The sequence below is a fragment of the Delphinapterus leucas genome, chromosome 2 (assembly GCF_059928025.1).
Source record: "Delphinapterus leucas isolate spDelLeu-1000000601 "Yukka" chromosome 2, BTC_Dleu_Yukka2, whole genome shotgun sequence".
Lineage (NCBI taxonomy): Eukaryota > Metazoa > Chordata > Mammalia > Artiodactyla > Monodontidae > Delphinapterus > Delphinapterus leucas.
In genome coordinates, this window is record NC_143130.1 from 118268219 (window position 1) to 118294126 (window position 25908).

Genomic DNA, 25908 nt, shown 5'->3' on the forward strand with positions numbered 1-25908 from the left:
AAAATTAAACAGTGTAACTGAGAATCTTTACACTTAGTTAACAAATTCTCTAACAAAAATCCTTAACAAAATGGAGTTAAGTTTTGTAAAATGTAACCCTGGTGCTGGTTAATAAAGGTAGACAAATGTTTTTTATAACAATGATTTTAATTAAAGTAAAATACTAACTTGAATACTTTTTATTGAAACATTCTATTAAAATAAACATCATGTCCAAATACTTGCCAGAAATGAAATGGCCCTACTCTGATGAATGGGGAAGTCTGTAATCTTTGATATACATAATACTTTAGAATATTCAAGGTTAAATGATATAATTTAAACTATCTTTCAAGTATTCAAATTCTTAGTGACTAATGTCAGAACTATTCCATTAAAACTTCCTTTATTTCTAAAGATTATACAGATTCAAAGTGGACTCCTACCTTCACCAGATCACAGTTGCCATATTTGAGCTAAGTGAAACCAGAATTTACTGACTCCTAATTTGGTCCCATTTCTTCCAGACCACTACAACCAAAATTCCAATAACCAGAACATTTGCTGTGTTCTATAGACATATGAAGTGTTTTATTTAGACCATTTCTAAGGATTCTGCTTCAAAGGTTTTACATGCAGCATTCAAGCTTATTTTAATGAATACAGTCTAGTCTTTGAGAGATCATGTATCATCAAGGTCTGCAGAGTTTTCATTATCATTTGCAACAAGGGCTTCTCTATTCTCGTAAGTCCAGAAGCCATTCAGATCAATTAGAATGGTGGTGACTGTGTCTCCTTGATTACTGTTGATTAAATCCTGAAGAGAGATTTTCAGAGGATCCTTTGGTTTTACCATGTCAAAGATTTCATCCTGCAAGAGAGGAAAAAAATACAATGAAATCTGATATCTGATTCACTTAATTTCTATCGTACAGTGATCTAAAATTCAGGGCTGGCACTTGAGCTTATGTAAAATTTTTTGTTCCAATTTTTTCTTTTTAATTTAACAGGCAATCCACCTCTTCTCTATACGCACAAAATTTTATTGGAAGATTCCTTAGGTACAGGCATACCCTTGGAGATACTGTGAGTTCAGTTCCAGACCACCGCCATAAAGTGAATATTGCAATAAAGCTAGTCATGTGAAATTTTTGGTTTCCCAGTGCATATAAAAGTTATATTTATACTATACTGTAGTCTGTTAAGTGTGCAATAGCATTATGTCTAATAAAATATACATACCTTAATTAAAAAATACTTTATTGCTAAAAATGCTAACCACCATCTGAGCCTTCGACGAGTTGTAATCTTTTTGCAGTAGTAACACCAAAGATCACAGATCACCATATAACAAATGTAATAATAATAATAATAATAATAGAATATTGTGAGAATTACCAAAATGTGACACAGAGACACCAAGTGAGCAAATGCTGTTGGGAAGATGGCACCGATAGATTTGCTTGACTAGGGTTGCCACAAACCTTCAATTTATAAGAAATGCAATGAAACAAGGTATGCCTGTATGTGTCTTACAGAGAAACTGAAGCTCAGAGTTTAAGCTGCATAGCTAATTAGGAGCAAAACTAATGCAGTGTTCTTTGAATATATGTTAACTAACTACTTATATTTTTCTGTTGTCTTCTAACTGGTGATAAAGCAAGGCCTTGATTTAAGTGCAAACTTGGCTCAAAGTAAAAACTTAAATGCTTTAGAGCCAAGACAGTGACAAAGCTTCATTTCCAATAATGATGTCAACCTTTTACTCTGGACCTGGAATGGGTGGGGGGAGCTCGGTATTAAAGAACTAGTCATCCACAGTGACACTAAACTGTGCTAAAAATGACTGGAATATATGGAAGAACCTCTTCTATATTATGACGTGTACTATAAGATTACTTACGGGGAATTAGTACATGTTTTCTAATCTGTTTGTAGTAAAATCACTCAAAGTATTTAATAGCATTTAAAGAGGCAAATTGCATTTTTAAAGGTTAGAACAATTCAGGTAAACGAAATGCATGAACTTTTAATCTTGTGTGTATGTGAAACTTCCCCTTCCAGGTTGGTGGCAGTTTAAAATTACTAGTTCTTAAGTTGCCAGTTGCATAGTTTCAAATTTTTCCCACTTACATTAAACCAAAATAGCCCTTTATCTCATTATACTTGGTTAAAACTGGATGGGTTATTTTATTACATTACTTCACCTGAACTAATACTGGATACTCAAAGTGGTTCACAGCTGGTAAAAGTCTGATTACTAAAATGCTAAGTAGCAGCATGTATTTCAAATAGTGGTAGTTTTCATACTGTAAGATTGATGTTTCCTTAAATACCAAAGCAAGCGAGCTCTTTGAAGTAGCAGACTAAAAACGAGCCTGAAGCTAAATAGCTCCCCCAAATTCAGTTTACAGTGGAATAGACTACCAAAGGATACAGGCTGTACTGATTCTCTTAGTTTTCAATCAAAATGAATGAATGCTTCCAATGAGAACGTGAGACTGACAATGCTAAAATCTTATACTGCACAAATTATTAGTCCAAGTATGTTCTCAGTTTCTAATGATTTAAGTATTAATTCAGAGCAAATAACAGCAAATACTTGATTTGGTTCAGTATTTCATAAGTTGCTTTCAGGTAAAAACTTCATTTAATGCAAATGATTATGTGGTGTTATGTAAATGAAAGAAAAAAAGTAACCTTGACGTCTTGAAATGAAACAGGATCCTGTCCATGGATTTTCATTAGTTCTTGTATGGCCTGTATTTAGTAGAAATAAATCTTTAAATAAAAAACAAAATACGCAACATTCCCTGTCCTGTCCCATGGTCCCTTTCCAGTTCCATTTCCTATCCTTTCAGACCATAGGCCTCATCGTTTTAACTGCTCTTGCCAATATTCTCAAATTCCTTGACCTTGCTTCACATCTGCTGAGCAAAACCTAAACAGTGGATTAGTGTAACCATCAACCTTTCTAGACCTACACCTTAGCTATGGAGAACTTCATAAAGAAAGTATACAAGAGTACAGATTACTATTGCATAGGAAAGGTCTCCAACCCCAGATGGGCCTTTAACAGGCCTAGCAATTCTGTTATAACCTGCTTCTCCCATTTTCCAGGAACGCTGTTCATACCTTCACCATTCTTTAAGGCACCCAATCCACCACCTCCCCTCCCACCCTACACTTTCTCTTCTACTTGACAGAAAAAATGGAGGTAAACCTCCCTCAAACTCGTCTCTTTTATGAACTTTAACAAAAAAATGCTGACTGAGAAACTACTGTGATCCAGTTGAACTAACAAATGTTTTAGGTGGGAGTCATTCACTGGAAAATGTGAAGCTTAAAATTCTTGGAAAATAATATGTTCCAAGTGCCTACTCTGTAGTGCCACTGATATCAGAATGTGCACAGGGCATCTCTTTGCAGCAGATGAGAATCTGAGTACACTCGAAGCTACTAGAGCAAGAGACCTGGATGGAATGATCTAGAGTGCACCATCTGGGCCCAGCTTTTATCACTGGGATACTGATGTACAAAGGCTCTAAGAACAGTCCAGGACTGCAGGGCTCAGCACCAGTAACTTTTTACCTTAGCCCATACAACCAAGCCTAAATAAACTTTGATAAAATAAAGGTATGAAATATTTTCAATGTATTTAATAAATAAAATTTAATATTCAAAGAGTATACTATGAAAAATCTTTATGAAAAGGGATTGAGTATTTAGCTTCCAAAAGATATATTTACTTTGTTTTCCTAAAACTGAATTTTCATTTAATAGGTCTGCCTAAAGTGGGGGACATCCCTATGACGGGTGATATTATATTCTCAGATGAGCCACTGATATAAGCCGACGTAGCATTCAATTTTTATAAAATGCATCCTAATACTGGGATTGTAATTTATCCTTATAATAATCTGCAGTCATTACTAGAAAATCATAATAGAAAGCTTTTCAGGGAATTTAACATGAAATTATGAAATATATACTCCGAAACTCAGAAATCAGATAAAGTTATTTTAAAAGTATCAAAAAATTTTTAAGTGGAAAAGAAAAAGCCTCTGGGGGAAAACTTCTTATGACATAGATGTGAAAATGTCATTTTTATTGTTTAAAAAAAATTTCTTCTTACTATCAATCTTAACCATATAAAAATCAGATGGTCTTCTGAAAACTAGCTATAGAAATGTGGCAATGGAATGGAACACTACTGTACAAAACCGTTCCATCAAGTAGAAAAGTCACCGTTCAAACTGAGGAATGATTTATCTTTTTTTTTCTTTTTTTAACATCTTTATTGGAGTATAATTGCTTTACAATGGTGTGTTAGGATTTATCTTAAAAGGGAAGACATTCCTACATTTACACCTGCTGCAGCTGAATGCTTATCAGGTAAAATACAATCAAATTCCACTTCAGAGCTCATCATGCTATTCTCTGAGACCACCTACGGCACAGAATAAGTATTTCAGCAAATCTGTTTCACACTGAAATGCAGCCCACAATTCTAGCCAATTTTTAAATTTATATTTTTTACAGCATAGCAATTAAAAGAATCTACAGGTACCAGATGTGCAAAACTCCTGTGGAAAGGAGTTACCTTTTCTGTACTGTATAATTAAAGTTTCTGTAGGATTTTACATACTAGTTTTTAATCACCAAGAGCATACAATTTCTCAGGTATGTTTGTATCTCCACTGGCTAATAGCCGCTGACGTATATTTACACACTTTTTAGTATTCTACGACTAATCAAATCAGTATTGATTTAGCCCATTTATGTTTTTAAAAATAGAAAAAAACAAAACTAAAACCTGACTTGATTTCCTTCTGAAATCTGTTAGGTAAACGCTTTTGTTAAATTTAAACATCCCAAGTTAGATAAAATTGTCACTGGGTAGGTAATTTAAACCAAATTGTATAACAAAGACACATTTACACAAATGAGACTTACCCTAAAGAAATAATTAAGGGAAAAGACATTCAGATATCCTTTGTTCTCAATGTCAAGCAATTTGAAAATATATTGCAGAGCTGCAGGTTCTTTTCGGTTTTCTAATGCAAGAACAAAATCCAGGTAGGTCTTATAGTCCTATAGAAAAGAAAATGGCATTCATTAGAGGCCTTATTTGTAATTAACTTTTCAAGTGACTGATGATTTGAAGATGTTTGTAATCAAAGATGGCAATTTTTTTTAAAAATATGAAACGAGAAATCCATACTTAATACATACTTAATGTTGGTTTCTAGGAATTCTACATAGCAGTTTATCTGTACAGGACAGTTTGAGGGGGCACAGCTCATTTTCTTATGAGAGATTTGCTGTGTTAAGCCATAATTTTCATTCATTAGGCTTTTGAAAGGGACAGACAGTGACTAACCTTTGCATGTTGCCACTAAATTTGTATTTTCATTTCGGTGTGGTCATTCTGAACTAGTTTTAAACTCTAATTCAGACGATTTCCAAAAAGTCATCTTAAGAGTGCCAGAGTGGCTTCCCTGGTGGCGCAGTGGTTAAGAATCCGCCTGCCAATGCAGGGTACACAGGTTCGAACCCTGGTCCGGGAAGATCCCACATGCTGCGGAGCAACTAGCCCGCAAGCCACAACTGCTGAAGCTCACACGCCTAGAGCCCGTGCTCCGCAACAAGAGAAGCTATCACAATGAGAAGCCCGTGCACCGCAACGAAGAGTAGCCCCCGCTCTCCGCAACCAAAGAAAGCCCGCACGCAGCAACGAAGACCCAACACAGCCAAAAATAAAGATAAATTTATTAAAAAAAAGAGTGCCAGATATTCTACAGTGATCTGACACTGTTCTTATCCAAAAAGGGGGCAAGAGAGTACAAACGAAGGCTGAAAAGACACGAACAGAACAGAAAGCTTTCTCTACGAAAAAGGGATAGTCACAGATTACTTTTTCTGCATGTTTAAAAAAAGTAAAGTACTTGGGAGATTCTCACTTGGAAAAGTTTATAATCTTGGAAAGGATTTTCTTAGGCTAAGATTAAGAATTCTTTTCTGCATAAATCATAGTATAAAGAGCTAGAGATGCAGCCTCATCATGGTCTAAACTCCATGCCTAACTGTAGCTTCTGATTTTCTTTATTCATCAGGTTATTAGCATACTCCAGGCTCCTCACTGTTAACTGTAGGCAGCTGTGGGAGTCACGAAGCAGAGTTTTTGCACCTTTCCCTCTGCAGTTGGCTAACAATGGTGTTATTTAGAAAACTGCTATTAAAGCTAAATGATAAAACCTAAAACCCTGATTCTCTTCTGACAGTATGACCATTTCTTAAGCATCATTGGTTTGGAAAAGTTATCAGATCCTTAACACATATTTTTAATAGCAAGAATGGTGATTTAAAAATGCTATTTAGAATTTTCTTCTCAAGTATTTTGCATTGTTGTGATAAAAGGACAGGTGCATGTTAGCAAATCTTTAGCTGCTAAGGTAGCCACTTAGAGTAATACTACCTGATTCTTAGATTTAAATTAAATCATGGCATATGTGGTACTATATCTGACCTGGTAATTTAATGAATGAACCATCTATATGAAAATAGTCAATAGGGTTTACCTGTTTTTCAGATTTTTTTTTTTTTACTAGTCCACACTTCTCTACAATAGGTGCACCAACAATGAAATGAACAAAAATATTAAAATTTTCTGTTTGCCCTGAGTCCATAAAGGAAGTAATGTTTTTAAGCAAATTTACCTTAAGATCAAAGGTGCTGAATCTCAAGTAATTTGATCAGTTCATACTTCTTAAGATACTGTTATACACTGATATGAAAATAATGCTGTATCATATCAAGAAAAAGGCTTTTGTGATTAAGAAAATGGACAGAGGACCTAAAGAGTCATTCTTCTTTTTGTTTTTTTAATAAATTTATTTTATTTATTTATTGTTTCTGGCTGCTTTGGGTCTTTGTTGCTGCTTCGTTGCTTTTCTCTAGTTGCAGTGAGCGGGGGCTACTCTTCGTTGCAGTGTGTGGGCTTCTCATTGCAGTGGCTTCTCTTGTTGCGGAGCACGGGCTCTAGGCACACGGGCTTCAGTAGTTGTGGCACGTGGGCTCAGTAGTTGTGGCTTGAGGGCGCTAAAGCACAGGCTCAGTAGTTGTGGTGCACAGGCTTAGTTGCTCCACAGCATGTGGGATCTTCCCGGGCCAGGGCCTGAACCCGTGTCCCCTGCATTGGCAGGTGGATTCTTAACCACTGAGCCACCAGGGAAGCCCAGGAGCCATTCTTCTGAAGAAGACATCAGATGGCCAACAGGCAGATGAAAAGATGCTCAACATCACTAATCACCAGGGAAATGCAAATCAAAACCACAATGAGATATTACCTCACACCTGTCAGAATGGCTACCATTAAAAAGATAACTAACAAGTGTTGGCAAGAATATGCAGAAAAGGGAACCCTCATGCACTGCTGGTGGGAATGCAAATTGGTGCAGCCACTACGGAAAACATTATGGAGGTTCCTCAAAAAATTAAAAATATAACTACTATATGATCCAGCAATTCCATTCCTGGGTATTTATCTGAAGAAAATGGAAACACTAATTTGAAAATATACATGCACCCCAACGTTCACAGCAGCATTATTTACATTAGCCAAGATATGGAAGCAACCTGTGTCCATCGACAGATGAATGGATAAAGATGATATGGTATACATATACAGTGGCATACTACTCAGCCATAAAAAAATAATGAAATCTCTGCACAGGGAATATAGTCAATATTTTACAATAACTTTGGTATGTAATCTATAAAGACAGTGAATCACTATGTTGTATACATGAAACTAATATAACATTGTAAGTTAACTATATTTCAATTTAAAAAAAAAGGCTTTTGGAAATTGTGGGAGCCTAAATTTTTAAAACTTAGAGATTTAAACTACTACCATTTCTCCATCATAAGTGAGACACTCCTGGAAAACACGGTCTAAGAAGACATTGGTCATGGTTGCTGTTCCATAGCGGGAGAGTTCTTCTTTACTGAGCATGCCATTGTGATCCTTATCAAGATTCAAATATTGGCCTTGGGGAGAAAGATGATAAAAAGACACTTATGACCAAAATAAAGTTCTAACTAAAAGACAAAAGAATAAACACTAACAAAAAGTTATTTTTATTGGTTAATATTTTGATTTTTAAACTAATTATGTTACAGTCATGGTAGACATCTGCTATCCCTGCAATCTCTATCAGAACAACTGTTAAGCCAGAACCAGTCAAAGAAAACTCATCATAAAGGTCATGCCTTTATGCTATTTCACTTACATCATTACTTGTTTTCAGTTTGCAACCTTTTATAACTTTCCTAGGATTCTAAATTAGATGGAGGTAGGGGTCAACCAACATAAAGCACTGAAATGCTGGCACTTGAAAGCAGAGGTCAAGGTTGCCAAAATGAGTCACAAGACCACTCAAAAGGACAATGTAACAGACTAATGAAATTCAAGAAAAAAAGCAAACTAGGCCCTAAAACACACCCCTCTGTGGACCCTGAGAGTAGCATTTTATCACAATGCAAGATCACAGGTGATGTTCATAATAATGTTCCTGAGTCAAAAAAAAAATCAAACTACATTCTTTATGTTAAAGTGTTAGAAATGTACTAACTTAAATAAGAGTGACAAAAATATAAAACGCTGGTATTTAAACAAGTAAAATTTAATAATCTAGAATATAAGCTCTTAAGAAAATTAGAATACTTTGATCTTAAGGTAAATTAGGCTATGTATAAAACTGTCCTTTGAACACCAGTTAATGAAACATTAACTGAGGAACGGATAATTCAAATTATAGCATTATTACAGGAACATACCATACACCCGTAGGGCAGAAGGAGCAGAAAACCAATTTGTTTCTTGACTCTCCTTGGACAGTTCCTCATCCCTTAACTATATGAGCATAGAGACATAATTAGAAGATAGCAACTGTGAAGTGATATAATTAAGTAGTTTAAAAACATATTTACCTCCAATAAATCATCTAGGAAGCTGCATGCTAAAATATCTTGAATTTTTATCTTCCCTTTAAAGAACATAAACACAATTACTTAATTTTAAAAACAAGAGCAACTCAATTTTATAAAAGTATTATTTTAGAAGAGCAATCGCACAATTGATACTTTAAACTTCCTAGCTCTCATGCTCCAAAGTCCTTACTATGTATTTCTGTGAAAAGGGAAATCTGCAGGGAATATTTAATAAAATCTCATATAGGTATGTCTACCTATATACCCCCAACTATATACATCCAATTGAGAAATTCCAAAATTACATTGAGACCAGGTTCCAAAAAAAGTTGTGTCAATTTTTTTGTGGTTATGGATATGATACTGTCAGTAGTCAAATAAGGAGACTGTTTCCAGTTTTCCTTTGCAGGTTCTGGAATAGAAAGCAGTATAGAGGCGTGGTTAAGAGAGATGGCATTTAAATGCCACTCCTAGACATGCAATCCATCTAAGTCTTAGTTGCTTCACACATATAATGTGGGTAATAATACCTTCCTAATGGAGTTATGAGAAGAAAATGAAAGAATTATGTAAAATGCTTAGCACAGTACTTAGTACAGATTAAACAGTCAAAACTGTTGGCTATTATTATTGCGTAAACTTCCAAGGAAAAAGATGTGTGTGTGCCTATAATGGAGGCGTTTAAAAAAACTGACAGCTACCCCATTCTGTGATGGACTCACAGCTGCATTTTCAAGGACAGAAGGAGTATCAGGGGCTTTGATTTGGGCCTCTGTCCCAGACACATGTATTTAAGCCTAGCAGGTAGGCTTGGCTTAACAGTACATTGATAAATGTACTGTTAATGAGGCAAAATTTACAAATCTGATCCTCATATAGGATAGTTAACTTGAAAATGAGAAAAACACATCATGGCTAAATGGTCCTCCTATCTCCCAATTCATATTTTTGATCAAAAAGAATAATGCTCTAGTATATCACCTATCAGGGATAGCAAATTATATCAGAATACCTGGCTTCTTAGATCTGGAGAGAATATACTTCATTTTAGAGATGAAAACATTGTAAAAAGGTTAGGTGATATTCCCACTGTCACACAGCTGATTATGGTTGGCACAAGTAAATCAAAAGATCTACATGTCAAAAGATTTATGTATTAATGGCAATAACATGTTAGGAAAATAAATAACATTTTAAAGACTTTTCTCTAGTTATTGAGATTTAGAAGTAATGATACTCTCATAATATCTAAGTTAGATAAGATTTTCTTTTACCTGTTCTTAGAGGGTCTAAAAAGAAGAAGAACTTCCTAACTGCTGTACAAACATAAAAGGAGTAAAAAGATTTTTCCAGCCCATCTAATTGTGGCAAAGTGGGGATAAGTTCCAATATGTAGTTTTCTAAATCCTGAAAGAACAAAACAAAATAAAACTTGAAAGGGTTAAATGTCTGATCTTGTTTCTTCATGAGATACTGGAATATAATTTCAGTCCTAAAAATTATTCAGTATTAAAACTTTATGAATGATGAAATAAATTCATTTGTGACTGAGTTTCAGATATTTTTCTTGTTGTTTTCTTTTAACTTTGTTTATGATGGTCTTTGCTCTCAGATTTTTAAAAATTTAGCTGAACTTATTGTTTAGACTTCTGAGCTTTGTCATACTTGGAAAGGCTTTCCCTATTCCAAGATTATATATTTAAAAGCCTCTCATGGTTTCTTATATTTATTTTAATAATTTCATTACTTTTGTTTTATCCATTGTAAAGTATAATGTTTCTAGTTCATTTGAAACACTTTATAATTTAGTTGTAGAACAGATGGCATCTCAAACATGGTGTGTCCAAAATTGGACTCTTAATATCCCCAACCCTGGTCCTCACCCATAGTCCCCTATTCCACCATTTATTCAAAGTAAAAAAGTTAAACTTGGTTCCTACCTTTTCTTCACCAAGGCCCCCACCCCTTACCCCCAAAATCTAATCCAGCAGCAAATTTTTGTCATTGTTGGGGTGTGTGTGTCCAAAATATATACTGAATTAATCTATTACTGGCTTCTACAGACATCACCCTGGTTTGGGCCACTATCATCTCTCACCTGGACAACCAGAGTAATTTCCTAATTATTTCTTCTTTGACTCTAGGCTCTTTACAATTCATTCTCCACACATCCAGTAATTTTTTAAAATGTAAACCAGGGAGTTCACTGGTGGTCTAGTGGTTAGGAGCCCGGAACTTCACTGCCGTGGCCAGGGTTCAATCCCTGGCTGGGGAACTGAGATCCCACAAGCCACATGGCCAAAAAATAAATAAATAAAATAAAATGTAAACCATATCCTGACAGATTCAGCTTAAAAATTCTGATGGCTGGGCTTCCCTCGTGGCGTAGTGGTTGAGAGTCTGCCTGCTAATGCAGGGGACACGGGTTCGTGCCCCGGTCCGGGAAGATCCCACATGCCGTGGAGCGGCTGGGCCTGTGAGCCGTGGCCGCTGAGCCTGCGCGTCCGGAGCCTGTGCTCCACAACGGGAGAGGCCACAATAGTGAGAGGCCCGCGTACCGCAAAAAAAAAAAAAAAAAAAAAAAAAAAATTCTGATGGCTTCCCATTAGTCTCAATATAAAATCCAAACTCTTTATCATGGTCTAACAACCCAATATGTGGCCCTGCCTACTTCTCCAACTTCACCTCCTGTCACTCTAACCCTCGCTCATATGCTCCAGCCACACTGGCTTCCTTCTGCTCCTAGAACAGGTCAGGTTTAACTGTGCCTTGGGGACGCTGAACTTGCTGTTCCCTCTGTATTACATTTTCATAAGGCTGGCTTCTTTCTCATCCTTCATGGCTAAAACTCAATCACTATCTCAAAGAGGCACCTCTTCCATCTTATCTAAAATAGTTCCCCAACCCCAGTCATACACTAGTACCCTATTTTCTCCTTAGAACTTGTCACTCTTTGAAATCATGTTGCTGATAATTTAGTGTCTGCCTCCCCACTCTGCTAGGAAAAAAGCACCATAAGAGTAAGGCTTAGCAATGTACCTGGCACAAATAAGTGTTTGGTAATTGCTTATTTAATAAGATTTAGTAAATGAATGAGAGTTTGCCTATACTACTCAAATTACAGATGTTGGCTCTGGAAATTACTGTCTTTTAAATAAGGGAGACACAAAATCTGGTTTCAAAAGGCAAAGTGCCAAGGTTAGGAGAGTTATTTCTTTTCTTCGAGAGAAATGTTTTCTTTCATTGAGAGAAGGGAACATTACTCCCTTTTAAACACAACTACAGAGATATACTGTTGCTTTTCTCTCTCTTCCTCCCATTCTTCTTTCAATTTTTGTTTCCATTCATGGGAAGAGGCAAGAAAAGTTTGTTTTGTAAACCAACTAATGGCTGACAAGAATTCTCAGAGCTATAGAAGTACTCCAATATCTGACCTGAGTAAGTATCAACTAGTGTTTAATACATCTTGCAAGAACCTTTTACTGTCAAGCTGATCTGAACCTTAAAGAACAAGAATTATACTGTGGCCCTAGAAAGGTTTTTAAGTGTAAATATCCAGTATGAGCTAACAGATTCTATCTATAGAAATCTGGATAAAACAGAGTGCAACAAATTATAACAGGAAACATAAACTATAACAGGGAATTTACATCTCTTTAAATTTTATATCTGAATATTTATTTAAGTGATTAATTAACCTGGTTCATATTTATGCATAACTCCCTTACCCCTTTGTATATATTTGGGAAAAAAAGCCTGAGCTGAAAAGAAGATATAGATTGATTGATTGATTTACTTATTTATTTATTTGCTTGCTTGCTTGCCACGCTGCGCAGCATGTGGGATCTTAGTTCCCTGACCAGGGATCGAACCTGGGCCCCCTGCCTTGGAAGCTCGGAGTCTTAACCACTGGACCACCAGGGAAGTCCCCATATAATTGAGATACCCACACTTACAAGAATAGTGATTTGGATCATGAGGCTATAATTCTCTGTTGATAACCTGTTGATAACCAAATTAGTGCCTAATGGGAAATAAATAGCCTCTTGGTAACTGACCTTACAACACAAACCTGCAGGTGGGACTATAGTCACATTATTTTTCTTATATTTCCTAAAAAAGGAAAAACTACTGGCCCTTACATTTTAAAACAGTCATACACTGATAACACTCATGAATAACCAAAAGTTTTTCACTGTTTCTTCAATGATTTTTAATCCAGTTAAAACATTACATTCTTTTCTTCTCCTTTAAAAGGCTTTTTTTTCTTTAAAGGTTGGAGAAAAAGAATTTAGAAAGGAATTTTTGTGACCAATATACACTTAAAAAGTTCTTTAGTAACACGTTATTTGTAAAAACAAACGAAGCACAGAAACAAAAACAAAATAAGAATTATCTGTAATCTCAACACCCAGTGATAACTACTGTTTAGCATTTTGGTGTCTAGCATTTATTAAAGTAGGTTAATACTTACAGATTCCCGGAGATACCCTTGTCCAGCAACATCATATAAACTGAGGCCTATTCTTGTTTGATGAAGCCAAACTGACAATAAACAAGAAAATGAAATATAATTATTAAGATTTATCCTTTAGTGTATATATGTATATGCATAAAAGGAGATAGATTAGAGAGACAAGCTAATTTAATGACTCTATAAACATATTTTTCTCACATGTATTACTTATCTCATTAATCCAAAAATTGTTTGAAACAAAATAAATATACCATAGAATTAACTGCAGATATCAACAATTCTACCATGCCTAAAGTGACAGTAAAGTTGATGCCCTTGAGAATACTGGTGTTCCACCAAAACAGGAGTTCTGATATTATGCCTTTAATGAAGAAGCTTTTATTCTACTGAGGTTAATTACCACAACCAAATATTAAAGCTGGTACACACAGGACTTGACAGGTCATTATGGAACTTATAGGAATCATAACAATTCCAACTTGTTTAATAAATACTCCTTGAGATGATGCTACAGTTGTGAGTTTGAAACTATCCTCTCAGGCAACTCAACCTGTAATATATTGGCGAAATAAAATTACCAGTGAATTAAAGTATTTCAAATAACCATCCATTAAAACTCTTGGTTCAGCTTTTTTTTTTTTTTTTAGTGTTTATTTTTACTCGTTGACAGTTTTGCTTTATTTATTTATTTATGGCTGTGTTGGGTCTTCGTTTCTGTGCGAGGGCTTTCTCTAGTTGTGGCAAGTGGGGGCCCCTCTTCATCGCGGTGCGCGGGCCTCTCACTATCGTGGCCTCTCTTGTTGCGGAGCACAGGCTCGACACGCAGGATCAGTAATTGTGGTTCACGGGCCCAGGTGCTCCGCGGCATGTGGGATCTTCCCAGACCAGGGCTCGAACCCGTGTCCCCTGCATTGGCAGGCAGATTCTCAACCACTGCACCACCAGGGAAGCCCCCTCAGCTTTTGATATATCTAGTTAGCTAGTATCTTCAAGATACATGAGGCTTTTGTTTTGTTTGTTTTTTATAATAATGAACCCAAATGTATGGTAGAAACTTTCAGCTCTAGTAAGTTCCAGGAGAGAATCATAATAATAGGAAAACAAATCTTGGTCAAAAGACAAGAATTCTGTTATTCAAATTTACTAAGAGTTGTTTGACATGGAAGGGATACTATAAAAGCACTGACTGGAAACCTACTTGATTCCCAGATAGAAGGAGTTCAAGTACAATGAAAATGAAATCACCTTTTCTCATGACATAATTAAAGAACTGCATGATGGAAATTCTTCCATAAGAATCTGTATGAAGGAGTTTAGCAAAGACTTTTGCTGCGAAAAATTGCCTAAGGAAAGGAAATAAAGATTAAATCATCTGCCAATATAATATAAAAATGACTTCTGTATGATTTAGCAGACAACAGCATAAATTCAAACAATTAAAAATCAAAGTGGTGGGAAAAAAATCAAAGTGAGAACTATAGTTCAAAACTGAAAATGTTAAGCCATACATCTTTAATTCTATTGTCTTAAGAATGAAGACCTATAATGCTGTAAATAAGCTATATTATTTCTTTTAATAACTTTATACCAATGTAATTTTCTTGACTGTAAATAATTTTATTAAACTTTATTAGTTTAATGAAAAGCTGACTCAAATTATCATATTATTGACTTAAATTTTCATTAACATTTACTTGAGGCATTTAAAATGCTTAACATAGCATACTCCTTTGTTAATCATATTATTCTTACTTGCACTTTGGTCCAGCTTTTTCACCAACCTTTAAAAAATTTTCATAATTAATCATTGCTTCCTCTCCAATCATGGGTGGTGTCTGGTGCTTGTCCAGCAAAAACCATAAGTTCTTAGGAGAATTGCAGAAATTAAGATGTTATAATCAACTGCACAAAATTTAAAAACGTAGTTAAATGTGTTATTTCCATTAGTGATAGACTACTGTAGGGTCAAAATGCAAGGGTTTAAATCCCAGCCCTGCTCTGTGATCTTGGACAGTAGACTTAAAGTTTCTGTTTCAATTCTGATCTGTAAAGTAAGGATAACAGTGTCTACATCATACAGTTACACAGATTAAAGAGGAACAGTATATGAAAATTTTAGAACTTAGTAAACACTCAATAAATGCTAGCTATTTTTTTTTTTTTTTTGCCACGTCACATGGCATGCGGAACTTCCCTGCCCAGGGATCGAACCCACACCCTCTACATTGGAAGCGTGGAGTCTTAACTACTGGATCACCAGGGAAGTCCAATGCTAGCTATTTTTTATCATGTTATTAGTAATCAAAAGGATAATAGGAGATGATAGTCTCCTTAATATTACTCCCTACAGTAGTGGTTCTCAACTTTGGCCACACATTAAAATCACCTATGGAGGGCTTCCCTGGTGGCGCAGTGGTTGAGAGTCTGCCTGCCAATGCAGGGGACACGGGTTCGTGCCCCAGTCCAGGAAGATCCCACATGCCGCGGAGCGGCTGGGCCCGTGAGCCATGGCTGCTGAGCCTGCGCGTCCGGAGCCTGTGCTCCGCAACGGGAGAGGCCACGACAGTGAGAGGCCCGCGTACCGCAAAAAAAAAAAAAATCACCTATGGACTTTAAAAAACAATACAAAACTATCCTTGGGACACACAAGCTTTGCAGCTGATTCTGGTGGGAACCATCGCTACAGAGCCTGTGCTTTCAGTCACTGCACTACTGGCTCCATTTAGGCACCCCGAGATCCCACATAACACATGTAGTACAAATAAGAAATGGTGAACCTCCAAAGCAACCTTTTATTCCATTCTTACCTGTAATTCTTCATTATCTAACAGTTCCCTGCTTTTCCTTTGCAGAAAGACAGCTCTGGATTCTTCTCTTAATTTCTGTAGTAAGACCTCATCTTCAGCTGGCAGCTAAAAATACACTGTAGAGTTAATTTCTACACTTAAATTCTAGACTATTGGGTTATGTAAAATGTATTTGGCCTCATAAAAAACTATGTATACTACTGTCTCAAAATTACTTTTTGTATCTCAATCTTGCTTAATTTCAGGTCATCATTTATTTAAAAAGTTCATTTAATAAAAAGAGATCCACAGAGAATTCAGTGATCAGTGAAGCCAGTTCTGCCTGGAAAAGGCTAACCATCTAGCTCAAGTTTCTTTATTTAGATCCATACAGGTTTACTTAAAAATTAAACACAACATTTAGTATGTGCCCATAATATATCAGGCATCAATACACTCATTCTAATTTAATCCTACTAGCCCTGTGAGATGCATTTCATCATACTCAATTTAGAGGTGAGGAAATCAAGAGATGGATGACTTTATCAAGAATACATATGCAGTTAGCCAGTCCCAGACTAAAGATTTAAATCTTCAGAGTCCAAGTCTGTCTTAATTTCTTATGAGTTGTTTGGTTTGGTTCCCTGTACTCCTCTGTCCCCTCAATTTCACACCTAATGTTAATGACTTGCTCAAAGTTGTGCAACTAAAGTAACAAAATTTGAATCCGGGTCTTCTGACATCAGGGATTTAGTGTATTTTCTCTTCTCCATCTCATTTCCATCACTGGGTAGTTAGGTACCTCTCCCAATTAAGCAGACTTTAATGCTATTTCCTAGTGACTGCTAGGAGTAAAGTACTATGACAGATGTTCAACGCAGGATAACCATCCCCAAACTAAATGCATCCGAATGTCATGCTCTTATTTTACTTTATGACCACCACTTTTTCTATTTTCTCAATGTAGCTCAAGTTTCATTTTATATTTGTAGAGCACTGTTCCCATTGTAACCTTAGACAAATAAAGAACTAAATTAGGATTGGCTGAAGAGCGACAGTTTTAGCCAAGTATGCTTTTTGAGACTGGGTCACCTTACTTCCTAGAGATAATTAAGCCGATGTCTACTAGTTGGCCTCCAAAGCAGAGGTTCGTCCTCCTGTGGTGATTTCCCTAAGCAGGGCTTTAAAATGACTCATTCTAACAACTTCAAACAATTTGTTTTGAGGATTTCTTCTTACTTTTCTGTAACTCTGCCCCATTAAATGTAGCTAAGTAACCCACAGTCCAAATTGGGGGCTATGGTTTTCACTTCTTATTTCTAAGAACTAAGATGCCATCCCTCCCATCAAAAGGGATGGAGAAGGAATACGCATTAGGAGGTGAGGCTGGGGCTGAGACTGGGATTGTGCTCCAGTGGCTAGTCAACCAGCTAACCAGCCAAGGAGAGAAGTGGTGACCAAAGATGACAGGTGGTTTCTCTAAAGCAGTGGAGTGGAAGTAGAGGAAGAAGAAACAAGGGAAAGAACATCCCACAAATCCACATCTGCAGACCAGAAACCATTTGGGATCTGGAAGAGGTCAGAGAAGAGATGGAAATGGGGGAAAAGGGGATTCCCTCAGAAAACACAAGGGGATGGCTGGTACTAGAAATACAGGAAAGTTGAGTCCTGGGAATGGAGTAATGTCAGCATCTGAGGGCTGTTCCTGGGTTAGTAAGATAATGCTTTCACAATCCTGATTACATGAAATAATGAATATAAAATGCTCTGAAGTACGTAGACACTCAATAAATGGCAGTCCTCTTCCCACTCCCCCAGACTATAAAAAATTCTCAGTTGTCTAACTGCCTCTGATTAAGAAAGTGTGAAATGCAAAAAAGCAACAGCAGTATGTATGATGTGACCCCATTTTTGTTAAACACACACACACACACACACACACACATATAGAAATATGTAGAAGGATTCATGTAAAAATGTTTATTTACATCTCTGGGCAATGTTATTACGGGAAAATATCAACTTTACCTGTTTTCTCTCTTTTCCATGACAAACGTGGATTAGTCATATAATTCTTAAAAGTCTGGGAGACATATAGTATTACAAAAAAGTTTCCAGTAAAATGGTTCACATGTACACAAGTACAAAAAAGTTTGTACTTGAAGAAATAAGTTAAAATTATCTGGATAATCTACTTCACTCCTTGATGCAAGCAAAACAAAATATTTACTTTCTTTGCAAATAATGTTGTAATTAATTGAGTTTAGGAGGTAACAGGTTTAAGAGATATTCAGCTAAAATTCCAAAGTTAACTTTTCTATAGTAGTTACATTTCCCATAATACTAAATAGGACTTATTCTTTTCAGAAGCCTTCAATTTCAGCTGTAAATATCTTTCTTAAAGTCTTACTGTTTTATCTATAACCCTCCTCAAAGCCTTCTTTACCATTTTGGCACAAGGAAACATATAATTAAGTATAACTCTTAAAATTTGTTTTCCACTCTCAATCTATTTTTCAGTTTAGCCTTGAGCAAAACATTTTACACCTTATGAGTAAAAGACAAAGTTAAAAATTGTGATCAGCCAAGTAAATCTAAGTCTTATAGAAAGCCTGGCAACATAATCCAAAAGAATACCTACCACTAACATCCATAATAAAAATTAGGAGGAAGGAAAAAGCCTACAGTTCAAAAAAAGTGGCAAATAACAACTTTGTGTTTTTATATCCACTTATATGAAAAACCAAGATTTAATCAGGTCAAAAATAATAAGGTCAACTAGAATGAAACAATAAATGTACAAAATTTAAAATATAATCAATTTGTTTATTTATAAAATATAAGATTTTTAATCCCATTTGAAAAATTACATTTCATTTACAAACTCTGCAAGACATTTGCTTAGATACCACTTACCCTATAATAAAACCGGGGAATGGTCTTATAGAATTCATTTGTGTTTTTTCTACCTCCTTTCCATTCTGAGTAATATTTGGTAAATAAATCCATTTCTTCATCTTTTAATTCTTGTTCACTTTTTTTTTCTGGTAACAAAACACGTTAAGGAGGGGAAAGCACTTTTAAAATCAAACAATATTTTTTTCAAGACATCTATACACTATGGTCTAATTACAGTACAAAAAAGGCCTTCACAATTGTACTTAGACACTAAGCATCTATATTAACTTTCTTGAAATACCAAGAATTACTATCTTCAATGGAAACAGCCTCCTCTACATCTTCAACCGGTTCTCAGATGCTCCCTCCGCTTATTTTTATCACTATACTTGTCTCTTTCTCAAGTCATTGCCTCTCTTATAGACCTGACATGTTCTAATTCATTCAATCAAAAGTTCTCACTGAGCACCTACTCCAAACAGAGCACTGCACTAGACATTGGGGCTAGAGCAGCGAGAAAGTAGGCACAGCCCTTGACCTCATGGGAGTTTCAGTGTCATAGTCACTATTCCTCTACCTATCTGAAGTTCACACCTCAGGGTGCTATTACCCAACCTGCTTGCTGCTGTCAGATGGCCATCTCATTTAGCCATTCCTCCACCATGAACCATGAGACTGGTGCACAGCTTTCTTCACCTGCAATCATTATGGAAGAATAAACATTTAGGTGGGTGAAGGTGCCCCCTCAACTCTGAAGGCTTCCACCTCTACTGCACTCTGTTCACTCAGAAAGACCACAGATCTTACCTGTTCCTGTTCTGAAATCTTAAACTCTAATATACTCTCAAAAATTTTCTCTCCTTCTGGTTGTTATTCAAAACCTCACTGCACTGGCACAAAAACAGACATACAGATCAATGGAACAGGATAGAAAGCCCAGAAATAAACCCATGCACCTAGGGTCAATAAATCTACGACAAAGGAAGCAAGAATATACAATGGAGAAAAGACAGTCTCTTCCATGAGTGGTGCTGGGAAACCTGGACAGCTACATGTAAAAGAATGAAATTAGAACATTCTCTAACACCACATTCAAAAATAAACTCAAAATGGATTAAAGACCTAAATGTAAGACCACAGACTATAAAACTGCTAAAAGAAAACATAGACCACTCTGACATAAATCGCAGCAATATCTTTTTGGATTCATCTCCTAGAGTATTGGAAATAAAAACAAAAGGGATCTAATTAAACTTAAAAGCTTTTGCACAGCAAAGGAAACCATAAACAAAACGAAAAGACAACCTACACAACGGGAGAAAATATTTGCAAACAATGAGACCAACAAGGGATTAATTTCCAAAATATACAAACAGCTCATACAACTCAATACCAAAAAAAAAAAAAACCAAAAACCCAACAAAACCAAACATTCCAATCAAAAAATGGGCAGAAGATCTAAATAGACATTTCTCCAAAGAAGACATCCAGATGGCCAACAGGCACATGAAAAGATGCTCAATATTGCTAATTATTAGAGAAATGCAAATCAAAACTAAAATGATGTATCACCTCACTCCAGTCAGAATAGCCATCATCAAGAAGGCTACAAATAATAAATGCTGGAGAGGGTGTGGAGAAAAGGGAACCCTCTTTCACTGTTGGTGGGAATTTAAATTGATACAGCCACTATGGAGAACAGTATTGAGGTTCCTTAAAAAACTAAAAATAGTTACCAGATGATCCTATAATCTCACTCCTGGGCATATATATGGAGAAAACTATAATTTGAAAAGATACATGCACCCCAATGTTCACTACTGGAGCACTATTAACAATAGCCAAGACATGGAAGCAACCTAGACGTCCATCGACAGATGAATTGATAAAGAAGATGTGGTGTATATATATATATACAATGGAATATTAATCCATCATAAGAATGAAATAATGCCATTTGCAGCAATATGGATGGACCTAGAGATTATCAAACTAAGTGAAGTCAGACAAATATCATATGATATCGCTTATATGCGGAATATGAAAAAAAAGATACAAATGAACTTATTTACAAAACAGAAAGAGACTCAGACATAGAAAACAAGCTTATGGTTACCAAAACCTCACTGCACTTCAGCCTCATTGAGATCTTCAATTCTGTGATCTGTTTTCTCAAAAGTTTTTCCTCTTCTTGGTCTCACTTCCTTCTCAACATGTGTGTGTAGTTGTTCCCCGAAACTCCTGCCTGCATTTCTGCCATATCTGCCTTGTTAATTTTTAACCTTGGACCAATTTTATAATCTGTTTACTAATGCTCAATGGTGCTGGAGAAAACTGCCAAATTTTGCAAATATTTGGTCCCACAAATTTATTTCATGGTTACTAATAACTCAGCCTCCCCAAACCACCAATACATATTTTATTTGCGCCTGATGTCCTCTTGGTGACTGACTGCTCCAGACTTTCACTACATTCCTCAAGTCCCCTGTGTTCACCCTCAACAGATGAGAATCCCACCCAGTTCACCAACAACTGAGTCTACTGGGCATGGATACCCACAAACATCTAAGTGGAGTGGGAGGACAGGAAGGTATCAAATCTGCATCTTACTTTCTTCCTGCCAGTTTCAGGGGAAAACGTAGCTCTTCTCTCACCCAAGGCTAACCCCTCATTGTCCCATCTCCTCTGCAAAACTCCTTCCTTTCTACCTGTTGCCACACATAATTCCTTCTTCCTCATCCACTTTCTCAAATGAAAGGCCTGTGTTGGTGATCTCTACTTTCTTACCTCTCACTATCTCTTTATGCAATCCTGCCACTCCACGGAAACTGCCAGGGCAACATGTGACCTAATTGTTTAGTTTAATGGACACACCTGTCCTTGATTTCTCTGTTAAATTTGATACTGTCCATGATTCTAAACTTTTTGTAGCTTCTATGAGACCACACTCTGTTGATTCTCCTATTTTATGGCTATTTCTTTTTTCTTTTTTTATTTAACTGATCTACTTATTGTCTGTCTTTATTTATTCCAATTTTTATTGGAGTACAGTTGATTTACAATGTTGTGTTAGTTTCTGCTGTATAGCAATGTGAATCAGTTATATATATACATATATCCACTTTTATTTTATTTATTATTATTATTTAAATAAATTTATTAATTTTTGGCCGTGTTGGGTCTTTGTTGCTGCACGTGGGCTTTCTCTAGTTGTGGCGAGCAGGGGCTACTCTTCGTTGTGGTGCGCGGGCTTCTCATTGTGGTGGCTTCTCTTGTTGCAGAGCATGGGCTCTAGGCGCGCGGGCTTCAGTAGTTGTGGCACGTGGGCTCAGTGGCTGTGGCTCGCGGGCTCTAGAGCACAGGCTCTGTAGCTGTGGAGCATAGCCTTAGTTGCTCCGCGGCATGTAGGATCTTCCCGGACCAGGGCTCGAACCCGTGTCCCCTGCATTGGCAGGCAGATTCTTAACCACTGCGCGACCAGGGAAGTCCCTCTTCTTTTTTCTTAATCTTCTTCCTCTATCATTTCAACTTTCATAGTTTAACCTCTAAGCCCCAAACCTATGTCACTAACGCAGACATTGCACTAAACTCACGCATTCAGAACAAAATATTTTCATCCTCATGCTCCAACATACCTAGAATAACTTTCCCTATCCCTCACCTTACTACTCTTCTTCTAATTCCATATTTCCATCTCAGTAAGTGGTACCACTATCATCCAATCACCTGAGCCCAAATCCCAAGAGTCACTTTAATTACATCATTCAACTATTCTAGGGATACACAAGTATATGTGTGAGTGGATGAGTGCATACACACATGCAGCTTTCAACAGTGTCAGGGATACTGACTCTCTCACTGAGATAAAACTGACCAAAAAAAAAAAAAAAAAAAAGAAGGTGAGGAAGCTGCCTATCCAGATATCCAGGGGGAACTGAAGAAGGAACAGCCAGTGCCAACGCACGAAAGTGGGAGTGTCCCTGGTGTGTGCAGGGAAGAGGGAGGCAGCCAGCACAGTTGCAGCAGAATGAGCCAGAGGGAATAGCAGGAGATGAGGGACACCAGATAATGGGGGGGCAGGCCACTAGGCCTTTGGAAAGACCTTGGCTTTCATTCTGATGAGGGAAAGAGCCACCAGAAGGAATTAAGAGGCTAATGCAGTAATCCAGGTGACAGATGGCGGTGGCGTGGGCCAGGGTGGCTGCAATGGAGGTGGCTAGGAGTAAATTTATTCTGGATATATTTTCTTTTTGGTCCCAGGGTTTGCTGACACACTGGATGTGGGTTTTGGAGAAAGAGAGCAGTCAAAGATGTCTCCAAAGGTTTTGACCTGAGTAGATGCTATTGTCGGCAACTAAGATGGGGAAAACTACGAGCAAGCAAGTTAGGAAGGAGAGTGGGAGTTCAATTTCAGACAAGATTAAGATGTTAGATCCAAGTGGCCATGTCAGGTAGACAATTATTGATAGATATATGAACCTGGAATTTGGGATGAGGTCCAGGCTAGAGGTATACATTTGGGGGACATTAGCAAATAGACATTATTTAAAATTGTAAGAAGGTGAGTGTAGACAGAGAATAGACACTGACCAAGGCCTCAGCCTTGGGCCCTCAAATATTAAGTTCTTGGGAAGAAGAGGAAGAAAAAGCAAAGACTGAGAAGGGATGACTGGTGAGGTAGTAGGAAAACTAAGAGAGTGTGTCTCCCAGAAACCAAAAGAAGAAAGTATGTGTAGGAGGAGTGAGTGACCTACTATGTTCCTGGCAGGGGCTGCTGGCTGGTCAAGTAAAATAAGGACAACTGAGCACTGGAACAATGTGAAGATCACTGACGATCATGACAAGCAGGAATCAGAGACAACGACAGATTCAACCAACAACTCTTTTAACAAGTGTTGCTATAACGAGGCATAGGCTACAGGTGGAAGTTAAGAAAGTTTCTCTAAGCTGGGAGAAATACCACCATGTTCATATGCTGATGGGAGTGAATGAGAGAAAATCTCATGATGCAGGAGACAGAGGATGACTGTAGGAGTACATCCTTGAGGAGGCAAAAATGGGATCTAGCACACTGATGAAAGAAATAGCCTTCAACAGAAGTAAAACCTATACAATTTACTTACTATTTTATCATCTCTGCCAACGCTAAAGTGTAAGTTCTACAGGGACAAGGATTTCTGTTTACTGCTATAGCCTAGGTTATCCAGATAACAGACATGCGATGGAGTGGGTTTAGGAGTGAAGGGGAGGAGAAAGCACAAGTACAGGTAAATTTTCCTAGAAGTTTTCCTATAAGGGGTGTGGAGAAATGTAGCAAAAGCTGGAGGGGGTTGTGAGATCAAATGATTTTTTTTAAATGATGGGGGATATTACAGCATGTTTGTCAGAGCTGATGAAAATGAACCAGTAGAGAAAGAAAATTTGATGGTGTATAAAGGAGAGGATAAGGCCAGAGTGAAGTCAGTGAATAAAAGAAAGAAACGCAATCCAGCGTTGGAGTACAGGGACTGTTGGCCAGTTCACCATTTTAACAGTGAAGGCAGAGTGCACGGTTGCCTATAGTGGGTGGGGAGTGGGGGGGCACTGACAGAAATGGTAAATGGGAACAGGTGAGATTCCTCTTTGCTTCTACTTTCTCAAATATATATACTAGTTCATCAGCTAAAGGTAAGGAGTAGATAGGACATACTGAGGATTAGAGGTTTGGGAGATGAGAAGGAACTGCCTTAGAGTGTAGGAGACTGAATGTCTAGGGAAACGCGGAAGAAGTGTAAATGAATGACTGAAACACCTACTTTAGGTTAGTGGACATGAATTAAAAGTGAGGAAATTCACCAAGGTTCCGTTTTTCTCTAACCACTTTCAGCTGTCCTGGATGCAGTTGTGAAATAGTAAAGATAGTTTTAACCAGGTTGATTAACAAACGTGACGCAGAGGGAAAGAGATAAGGAAAAATGGATTATTAAATCTAAAATGGATAAGGAGGGAAGTGAAAAGTGTGACGATAAAAAGGCGGTAGGGGTAATGGATTATAGGTTCTGGTAGGATCAAAGGGTTGATGGCGCCAGGACTCTCAATTATCCCTCACAAGTCTAGGTCAGGACCATGCAAATGCGTGGTTAAGGTAGCTTTTCATTCCCGCAAATCCCTTCTCAGGGAAGTGTGGGTCAAAACTCTCTGGAGGGCTTCCCTGGTGGCGCAATGGTTGACAGTCCGCCTGCCGATGCAGGGGACACAGGTTCGTGCCCCGGTCCGGGAAGATCCCACATGCCGCGGAGCGGCTAGACTCGTGAGCCATGGCCGCTGAGCCTGCGCGTCCGGAGCCTGTGCTCCGCAACGGGAGAGGCCGCGACGGTGAGAAGCCCGCGTACCGCAAAAAAAAACCCCAAAAAACAAAAAAAACAAAACTCTCTGGATCCCTAAACCACATCCCAGTCAGCCTCCTTTGTCAGGAGAGGTTTTACCGAAGCGAAAGGCACGGCTCCCAGGTGCTGCTCCTCCCCATCCATCCTCCCCACCCCACCTCCCGGAGTTTAGGGCCTGGCTCTGTCTGCAGGCGGCCCCTCCCAAACTCACTGTTTGGACCGGTGTTGGGCGTCGCTATCCGCCGGCGAAGAATTTCTTTCCAGTCCATGGCTGACTCCGGCCCAGCAGTTCCCGCATTTGCTGTTTACTAACCGCTCCACCCCCTGCCAGCTGTGGCGTCAACACTGCCCAGCCCCCTAAAGGTTATGAAGGCCGCTTAATCGCCATCTTGGACGCGGGCGGAAGTCG

General features: G+C 37.6%; 2 protein-coding genes across 3 annotated transcripts in view; one reads left to right on the forward strand and one right to left on the reverse strand.

Moving 5' to 3' along the window:
* The window catches only part of FAM177A1 (family with sequence similarity 177 member A1), a 36897-nt gene extending 20633 nt beyond the window's left edge, over positions 1–16264 (forward strand). Inside the window, exon 6 of the mRNA XM_022570731.3 lies at positions 990–16264. The gene's annotated coding sequence lies outside the window, so the exon portion shown is untranslated. The remainder of the gene's footprint in view (positions 1–989) is intronic.
* PPP2R3C (protein phosphatase 2 regulatory subunit B''gamma) lies at positions 101–25838 on the reverse strand. Of its 2 annotated transcripts, XM_089907608.1 has the most exons (14): positions 25711–25838; positions 19153–19280; positions 16258–16362; positions 15203–15315; positions 14696–14793; positions 13448–13518; positions 10248–10380; positions 8974–9029; positions 8821–8896; positions 7895–8031; positions 4936–5073; positions 4343–4429; positions 2680–2739; positions 101–850 (listed from the first exon to the last, which is right to left on the reverse strand). In XM_089907608.1, the coding sequence occupies exons 1-14, from the start codon at positions 25766–25768 to the stop codon at positions 662–664; spliced, it is 1449 nt and encodes a 482-aa protein (XP_089763734.1). In that variant the 5' UTR covers positions 25769–25838; the 3' UTR covers positions 101–661. The 2 variants fall into 2 exon arrangements, with proteins under 2 accessions (XP_089763734.1, XP_022426434.1); XM_022570726.2 differs by lacking the exon at positions 4343–4429 and having other exon boundaries at positions 107–850; positions 25711–25837.
* Positions 25839–25908: the final 70 nt, after the last annotated feature.